Raw genomic sequence first — 9,188 nt, 5'->3', positions numbered from 1 at the left:
AACACTTCCAGGATGCAGATGCAGAGAGGGAGGGAAGGCCAGAACCTGGACCAGCTGGCCAGAGCTCCAGGAGCAGTGCTGGGGACCAGGGCATAGCTTGTTGGAAGAAGAGCTCAGGTTTGCAGAGTTGAGAGAGCCTCTGGACACGGAGGCCCAGGCTTAAGTGTGTGTGTACAAAATTGGTGGTTATGGAGTGGGGGACAAAGGGCAAAAAGGGATGGGATAAAGACTTTGATAATTAGGCCAGGCGTAGTAGTTCATGCCTGTAATCCCAGCCCTTTGGGAGGCTGAGGTGGGCGGATCACTTGAGGTCAGGAGTTGGAGACCAGCCTGGGCCAGTGCATTTCACATGGTAAAACCCTGTCTCTACTAAAAATATAAAAATTAGCCGGGCATGGTAGTGCATGCCTGTAATCCCAGCTACTTGGGAGGCTGAGGCAGGAGAATCACTTGAACCCGGAAGACAGAGGTTGCAGTGAGCCGAGATTGTGCCGCTGCACTCCAGCCTGAGCAACAGAGCAAGACTCTGTCTCAAAAAAAAAAAAAAAAAAAAAAAAAAAAAGGCTTATAATTTGTCTGCTCACAGGGCCCTGCTTTCTCAAAGTCTTTAGGTGGGTCCCTGGGCAGTGAGAGGGAAGCAGAAGGTAAGTGGCCACCCCCACTTGTCCCAGGTCTTAGTTTCTCATCCCATCATAGCAGGTTCTTCTTTTAGGCAGATCTGTGGGTCCTCGCTCTGGGGCAACCCAAGACATTCTGGTAGGAGACTCCTCAGTTAATAATACCTCATACACTTCCAGCACTTCGTGGTCTTTTATGTGCTTTTACTGCCATAACCTGTGCGTCTGACAGTCAGTCTAGGGTGGACAGAGCTATTCTAAACCTCTTTTTCATAGGAGATGCTGCAACTCAGAGAGGTTAAGGGCCTTGCCAAGGCCACGTGGCCAGTGGGTGACTAAACTGGGACTTGATCCCAGCTCTTGAGATTGCAAACCCCACAGTGACACTGCGGCAGCTACAGAAAACGGGGCCTAATGATGGCTGGGTCACAAGGACACGTCTGGGGAAGCGAGGAGAATGAGCTCTGGCATGGGAGGAATGGAACGTGGGGAAGATGGAGACGGGGTGATGGAAGCTAAGCGTGGAGGCAGGAAGAGAGCTCTGGCAGGGGTTGTAGAGGCTTTGAGACAGAACTAGCGGTGTCTCCAGAAAGATCCCATGAAATGTCCCAGCAGGGTTGAAGGAAACAGAAGAGGTGTCCTCCCACCCCATGTTTCTGTGAACCAAGGCAGGGAGGGACCTACTGTGTGCATTTCATAGGCAAGAAAAAGGAGCAAGGACAGGTGGCTATTGGCTTGCCCCAGACCCACAGAAGCGCAGGGCCCAGGGGCCCTGTTAGCAGCGGGTAGCACAAGCGAGACTTCCAGACCTTCCCCTCCACCGTGGATGATGAAATAGATGATGAGAGGGGAGGTGGAGATGGAGACAGAAATCAGGGCCGCATCCAAAGAGGGAGGGGGAAAAGGCAGAGGCACAGCTGGAGCTGCAGAGACGTGCAGATACGGTGGAGAGATGAGGCCCTGACGCCTGGCTCTGGTTTCACGCGGGCAGCGTCAGCTGGTCGGTGTCCCGGAGTTCCCGCGTCCCCCGCCCGCTCAGCCCCCGCGGATCCATCCACTGAGGTTGCTCCGCAGCGCGACGCTCTCTCATCCCGGGGGAGGGCTAAGGGCGGCGGTGGGGGGCGCAGTGGGGAGAGCGGCGGGAGGGGGCGGTGCACGATCGCCTCCTCCAGGGCTCGCAAATCCGCAGCGTCCTCCGCAGCATCTTCCCAGGCCCGGCCCCCTCCTCCCCCCGCGCCGATGGTACGCGCCGGCCCGGCCCGGCTGCAGTGGATGTTGCTAGAACCCACGCGGAGGAAGGAAGAGACGCAGGCAGGCTGCGGCTACCCAAGCGGCCGCCCCGGCCTCAGAGACCCCTTCCCCGAGAGACGGCACCATGACCCAGGGAAAGGTACCGTCATCTCCCCCGCCTGCACCATCCTCCATCCTCCGGCTCCCGGATCCCTGTCATCCTCAGCAAACCCTCTGGACCACGAAAGTGTCCTCCCCTGGCCCTAGGTTGAAGGTCCTCAGTGGTCCTTGCTGAAGTCAGAAGACCGAAAGGCCGGTGTCAAGGAATGGACCGGGCCTCTTCCAGCCCGCAGGCGCGCCTCTCCTCCCCTGTCTCCCTCCCACCCCTGCTTTGGCATCACAAGGCTCCTCCCGGATACCCAGGCCCCCTGTGAGGAGTCAGCCCGGGCGTCCGGTGTGACTGTATGTGTGTACATGGGTATGTGTGTGCCAGGGTGAGTCCTGAGGGGCAGTGCCTATAGGGCAACCCCCTCTGGCCCAGCCCTCCAATCCCAGACCCAGCCACTTTATGCTTATCTTTTCCACCCTCCACAGAAACAACCCCCACCCCGCTCCCTGCCATTATTCCACATCTGGGCATCTTGGCTCCATCCCTGTGCTTGGGGCTTGCTATGACAACCCTGCATCGGGATGCTGTAATTGTTTTGGTTCTGGCCAGGCATGGATGGGTCCGGATGAAGCATCTCTTCTTCTCCAGTTTTAGGCCTGAATTGTAGGGGAGGGGCTGGGGCAGAGACTTGGCTGGCCTAGTAGGCTTATGTAACATCAATAGCCTGTGGAATTATACAACCACTAGGGCCTGGGGCTAAGGGGGAGGGTCCTCTGGCCCTCTGTTTGGGTTGCTAAGGATTGGGCAGAGAAAACAGGGCAAGGACCTACCCTACACTCCCCCTTCTTCTCTTTGAGAGGAGCTTCAGAGCCAATGGCATCCTTCCCTGGACCCTCAGACCCTCCTCTCCCTGTGTGCAAGCTCTTTGGGCCTCAAATGATGTCATTGGATGATACCACCTCCTGCCATTGATCACACCTCACTTGGGAGTGCCGTATGTGTGTCGGGGAGCTGGGCATTAGCGTTCAGGAGGCTCTGAGGGGCGGAGTGGCAGGGTGGGGGCTGAACTCGATTTTGGTGGGCATGATCCTTCAGATCCGGGTGATGATGGGGGCTGGGGAGTGGGAGGGAGTGGGAGGCCTGGGGAGTGTTCAGTTTGGTAAACATGGAGAACCCACCCCTTCTGCTGAATCTCCTTCCACCCCCACCCCACTTCCACCAGGCCCTTTAGTGGTGCTGTTCCCTTCCTGGCGTGAGGGGGACCTCTGCCTCCTCTGCCCCTTGTCCCCAGCTCACTCACAGGCTTGTTGGGTGACGGAAGAGACCGCTCCAGTTCAGTGGTCCTTGGGCTTGGATGGAACCAGAAGTCTTCTGGCGTGCCCATCACCAGGCTGCCTCAGCCAGACGCCCCCTGCAAAGAAGGAAGTCCGCAGTCTTCCTCAGTGGCCCTTTGGGTCTAACACAATCTTCTGGGAACCACACCTAAATCCCATTTTCTGAGAACCGGACCTTTTGTTGCTGTTTCAATTTCACACCACCCCCCTCCACCCCAATCTTCTCTGGCTGCCTCATTCACTTCCCAGCTCAAATCCTCCCACCAAAGCTAAACATGTCCACGGGCGAGGGGGCAGGGGACACATCTGAGTGTAAATGGACTCGCGTTTCTAAACTGCCATGGGGACATTTCCCTTTGAGCCTCAGTTTCCTCATCTGTTCAGTGAAGGAAGAGACTCAACTGGATGTCTTCTGAGGCCCCTTTCACTGGGTCACTCTGTGAGTCTGTTCCGATTTAGGGGAGAGGCTGAGATTCCTACAGGATGAGGCCAGAACAGACCTTTAGCCAGGATCCTCTTGCCCTTCCTCCATCCTGAAGGCCCTTCCTCTTTTCTGTTTTCTCCCTCTCCTCTTCCCTTTCTGTTGCCCTTCTCTCGCTAATCTCCATCCTCCTTGCATCACTTCCAGCCCAACAGAAGGAGACCAATCCCAGTGGATGGTGCCTAGGCCCTGCCTCTCAGTGGGCCCACATGCAGCTCTGTGACCTTGGATGAATTGCTCTTCCTCTCTGATCCTCATTCTCATTTTAAAGCAGGGGTCAAAATACAACTAGTAAGTCTCAGGAAGATTAAATGACAGGACCTTTTATTTGTAACAGTCTACTACGTGCCAGGCCCTTTTCTGGAACCATAGAGGCCCTGCCCCTACCCCAGGGACAGTGACAGTGACAACCAATGGTGGGCACTCCTAAGAATTTTCTCTTTCCTCTGTTCCTACCCCAGCTCCACCGTGTGCCCCAGCTAGCTCTGACCCCTCTGGAGCTTAGTTCTCTTGTCTATAAAATAGAGACATTCTTGTCTGCACTCCTGGCTTCCGAGTGCAGATAAGGAAGGACCCGTGAAAGTTCCAGGAATTGAGGAGTTGGTGAGGAGGATTTGGAAGGCTCCCTTTCCCTGGCGACTGTCTCTCCCTCTGCCTCTACTCCACAGCTCTCCGTGGCTAACAAGGCCCCTGGGACCGAGGGGCAGCAGCAGGTGCACGTCGAGAAGAAGGAGACTCCAGCAGTGCCCTCAGCCCCACCCTCCTATGAGGAAGCCACCTCTGGGGAGGGGATGAAGGCAGGGGTCTTCTCCCCAGCCCCCACGGCGGTGCCTCTCCACCCAAGCTGGGCTTATGTGGACCCCAGTAAGTCTTTCAGCTCCTGGAAACTGGAGCATCATGGGGTGGGGGTTGACCCGGAGGGAAAACCTGAGTAGGAGGAAGTTGTCCAGAAAGAGGTACACTGTGTGGTTGTATGAAGCTATCTTGTTAGATGCTTAGGATTTGGAGAACTGTTCTGAGGGTAGGTCAGTTTTCCATGAAAACGGAAAGAGACACAATGTCTGCATCAGGGTGCTCTCAATAGGGAAGAGGGCGCTTTTTTTTTTTTCAAGTCACCATGCTAGAGTAAATGGAGGGGACAGATGAGGGAGAAAAGCTAAGGGCTAGTGAAGAAAGACCTCCTAGAAGAAAGAGATACAGAGAAGGAGGGGACGTATGAAACTGCCACTGGCCACAGCCTTCACTGGGCCTGGCTCAGTGGGGACAGGTCCCCATGGAGGCCCAGGGCTGTTGGGGGATAGGGGTCTGGGAATCCACCTCACCAATCACTCTCCTCATCTGTGTTCCCTTCCCCAGGCCCGTGCTGGGGCAGGGGGGCATGACACGGCAAGGGAGTGTGGTTGCCAACCTCAGTGTCCCCCACAGCCAGGCACACTCACCCAGGTGGATGCCAGATTCCTGCAGACCGAGAATCTCAGTGGGTAGGAGCTGCTCTGTTGGGTCGAGCAGCCTGTGGGAGCTTTACCTTGGGGCCAGGAGCGTACAGCTTCCCAAAAGCTCTGAGGAAATCCTCCTCAGCCCCTTTGGCTGCCCTCAGCAGCCCCTCCCCCTCCCCCACTTTATCACCCCACCCTCAGCAGGATTCTAGAAGAGATCCCAGAGACAATGCCCCAGACAGAGCCTCTGCTCACAGGGAGTAGCCACCATGGTCTACACCTCCCACTACAAACCCCCTGGGCGCAGACCCCTGAAGACTCACCCTACCGTGACCTACTGGAGGGTCAATGAAGGTCTGGTGTTTGTGGGCGTCCTCCTCCCCTCCCTACACACCCACTGGCCCACTTTCCCTCTCTTTTTCCCTTCTCTCTGTGGCCTGGCCACGTGGGCTTTGGCAGAGGATGTAGACAGGACATGAGGGAGAAGTGAAGGTCAAGAGGGCAAGGGTCTCCGGTCCTTAGGTTTGCAGTGGGTCTACCTCTCTCCCCCTTCCTCATTTCCCATATCCTGGCTGCTAGGACTGCTGCTTTAAGGTATGTTTTCTAAGGAACTGTCGAGGCAGGAAGGCAGCTGTGACAGACATTTACAAAGTGTGTGCCAGGGCACAGGGTCTGCGTCTGGGTTTGTTTCGGAGGATGCACTAATTTGCAAGACCTGCTGGGATCTCTGTCCTCGGAGAGCTGACTGTATAGACAAGTGATTGGACAACTACCACACAGTGACACAAACACAGTGACAGGTGCCTGGGCACCTTACCTAACCCACCTGACAGTCAGGGAAGGCTTCCTGGAAGGAGGGGTATCCACACTGAGTCCCAAAGGATAGGCATGAGTTAGCCTGGTGAAAAGGCAAGAAAATGAGTGTTTAAGGCTGAAAGAATAGAATGTGCAGGCGCCCACAGGCAAGAGAATACGTGGTCGAAAATATATACTCAGGTTGAGAACAGGGTCGGGGGGAGGAATGTGTAGTGGAGCTGGAGGGCGCTGCTCAGGGAGGCCGTGGAGGCTTTCTTAAGAAACTTGAACTTGAGTGAAAGGCAGTGGGGAGCCATTGAAGAGCTCAAAGCAGGGCAATGCCGTGGTCAACTTTGAAAGACCAAGTCAGAGGCTACTGCTGGGGGCAAAGGAGATCATGGAAACCTAGTGGTGACAGTGGAGGGACAGAATGAACACATTGGAGGACTTGGAAATGGCCATGATGAGGGACACAAGGAGGGGGGCAGTGTAGTTCCCACCAGAGAGCAAAGGCTTTCATTTCACAGACCTGGAGGTTTTCATGTTTATCTCATTTGGACCCCAGGAGGTGGGTATCACTAACCAGTATCAGAAGAGGCTCAGGGAAGGCCAGTAACTTGATCAGGGTCACACATCTAGTACGTTCTAGGCGAGGGATCCACCCCTGGGTCTGTTTGACTGTGGAGTCCATGCTCTTCCGAAAGCCTCAGTTCTGAGACTAGGCCTGGAACGGTCATCCTCACCCCCACTTCTTGCCCGTGTCCTGGCTTTATTTCCCCTCCATCCCCCCACCCCGCTGAAGCCCTGATTTCCAGCTGGAGCACCAGCAGTCCGCCACAGCCAACCAGTCCCCAGCTCCCAGCCCAAGGGCCTCAGCACAAGCCAGAGTCAGAGCTGGGCACGGTGGCTCATACCTGTAATCCCAGCACTTTTGGAGGCCGAGGCAGGTGGATTGCTTGAGCCCAGGAGTTCGAGACCAGCCTGGGCAACATAGTGAAACCCCATCCCTACTAAAAATACGAAAAATTAGCCAAGCATGGTGGTGTGCACCTGTAGTCCCAGCTACTCGGGAGGCTGAGGTGGGAGGATTGCCTGAGCCAGGGGAAGTCAAGGCTGCAGTGAGCCGTGTTCATGCCACAGCACTCTAGCCTGAGTGACAGGAGTGAGACCCAATCTCAAAAAAACAAAACAAAACAAAACAGAAACAAAAAGAATGAGCCAGGGTCAGGATCTTTGCTGCTGGGTGGCCCAGAGAGAGTGGCTGGCCCTCTGTGATCCTTGACTGCAAGGGAGCCAGAATGTCCAAGGAGGAGGGTGGGGGGAAGAAGATGGGAGGTTCACATTCGTATGGCATAGCTTGGTCCCTGGGGAGCCCCAGCCGGGGTGGAGGGAGAAGTAGGGGATGACAGTTTCTTCCCAGGACTCAGAGCAGGAAAAGGGAGAATTGACCAGGGAGAGAGATCTGGGGGTTGGGGTGGGGCTGGGCTGGGCCAGGGCTGGGTGTTTGATAATGGGGATGCAGAGAAAGACTTCAGGGTCCAGAGAGCCAGGTTGACAAAGAGGCAGCTTTGAGATGGGGGCTGTTGGGGACAGTAATTCCATGTAGGGGGAACCCTCATGTCCTCCTCCTCCACATGCCACACAGGCAGCAGCTCCAGCTATGACAGCGGTTTCCCCACCGGAGACCATGAGCTCTTCACCACTTTCAGCTGGGACGACCAGAAAGTTCGTCGAGTCTTCATCAGAAAGGTAATGCCCCTCTGTAGCCCCCTGCGACTGGGAAGCTCAGTGGGGGAGCCCCTGTAGAGGCCCCTGGCCCAACCCTCTGCCTGCAGAAGCCATCCCTACCCGCTTCTCTTGTGATCCCAGCTGACGGCACCCACTAGGAATTGCTTCCTTAGGTGTCACTCCAGTGCCCCCTGCTACACCTAAACACACTGTCCCCTCTTTTCTCCCAATGCTAGGGGGTGCGCTTGGCTCTGCAGCATCTTTGCTTTCCTTTCACCTTGTCCTGGGTTCACTCCAATGACCCCCAAGAAGGAGGGTGGAGTGCACAGGATGGGGACCTGGAGAGGTGAACGAGTCGCTGAGGGGCTGACAGGTCCCTAACAGGGCTCCCCAAGCTGAGTAGAACCTCCTCCCACCCCCAGGTCTACACCATCCTGCTGATTCAGCTGCTGGTGACCTTGGCTGTCGTGGCTCTCTTTACTTTCTGGTGAGTTGGCAGCATGGACCAGCACCTTCCAGGGGTGGCTATGGCCAGGCCTGGAGCCGGGGAACCCATGATCAGACTCCTGCTGGAATGCTGCCTGGAGAGATGGCTGTGGGGCAGTGGGCCTCCTCCTGCTGGGACAGAGCCTTAGAGAGTGCACCAGGCGAGGGGCCGTCTGTCCAGCGTGGGGTGGACCCAGGGTGCCTTCTGGGTGTCTGTGTGGCAGTCCTTCTGATCTGAACCACTAACTGCATGCCCGAGCACTTGCAGGTCCCAGCTAGGGACTGTGGGCTGGGACTCCCCGAGCCTCCAGGGGCTGCATTCCTTTGGCTTCCTCTCAAGTCCTGTGAACTATGTGGGACAGATGCAGATGTTGAACCAGAAATGGAGACCTAGGGTACATTCTAACTCTCTCTCCCCCTCTCTCTTCTCCGCAGTGACCCTGTCAAAGACTATGTCCAGGCCAACCCAGCCTGGTACTGGGCATCCTAGTGAGTATATCCCAGTCCCCTTCCAGAGAAGGCTTAGTGGCCAGAAGAGGGAATCTCTGTGTCTTTCTTGACCTAATCTGAGCCCATAGCTTCCCCCAGCCCCATAGGGACTGTTCTCACAGATCCCTTCCAGCCCTGCCCCATTCTGCCGGCTTCAGAGCATGGCCAGAAGGACCTATCTGGGGTGTTAAATCTGGTGGAGCACAAAGGAGATGGGGGTAGGTTCTGCTGCCTGCACAAATTGGGAAGGGTTGGGCCAGGGCTGTAGCTGGAGAGACCCAGACTTCGGTCCTAAGAGGCAGTGAGGCTGGAACACTTTGGCCCACACTAATGATAATGTTGCTACTCTTATTAATGTTGTTAGTAATGCTTATGAAATATTAATCATAATTGCTACCACTTAAAGAGTATTTAATAAGGGCTGGGCATTGTTCTGTGTGCTTGATGTACAGTATTGCATTCGGTCCTCACATCTACTGGGTA

At 55.8% G+C, this 9,188-nt stretch overlaps 1 protein-coding gene across 3 annotated transcripts in view; it reads left to right on the top strand.

Annotated features, from left to right (window-relative positions):
* Positions 1 to 1,771: 1,771 nt before the first annotated feature.
* The window catches only part of FAIM2 (Fas apoptotic inhibitory molecule 2), a 30,893-nt gene continuing 23,476 nt past the window's right edge, over positions 1,772 to 9,188 (top strand). Inside the window, exons 1-6 of one of the 3 annotated variants that reach the window (XM_037997150.2) lie at positions 1,772 to 2,007; positions 2,115 to 2,950; positions 4,440 to 4,635; positions 7,648 to 7,751; positions 8,153 to 8,217; positions 8,652 to 8,705. In XM_037997150.2, the coding sequence (XP_037853078.1) occupies positions 2,906 to 2,950; positions 4,440 to 4,635; positions 7,648 to 7,751; positions 8,153 to 8,217; positions 8,652 to 8,705 (464 nt within the window). In that variant the 5' untranslated portion in view covers positions 1,772 to 2,007; positions 2,115 to 2,905. Of the gene's footprint in view, positions 2,008 to 2,114; positions 2,951 to 3,040; positions 4,063 to 4,439; positions 4,636 to 7,647; positions 7,752 to 8,152; positions 8,218 to 8,651; positions 8,706 to 9,188 lie in introns of those variants that run through there. The other 2 variants (XM_008003183.3, XM_037997152.2) reach the window with 2 other exon arrangements.

Source organism: Chlorocebus sabaeus, chromosome 11 (assembly GCF_047675955.1).
Source record: "Chlorocebus sabaeus isolate Y175 chromosome 11, mChlSab1.0.hap1, whole genome shotgun sequence".
Taxonomy (NCBI): Eukaryota; Metazoa; Chordata; class Mammalia; order Primates; family Cercopithecidae; genus Chlorocebus; species Chlorocebus sabaeus.
This window is presented reverse-complemented; position numbering and strand designations above follow the sequence as displayed.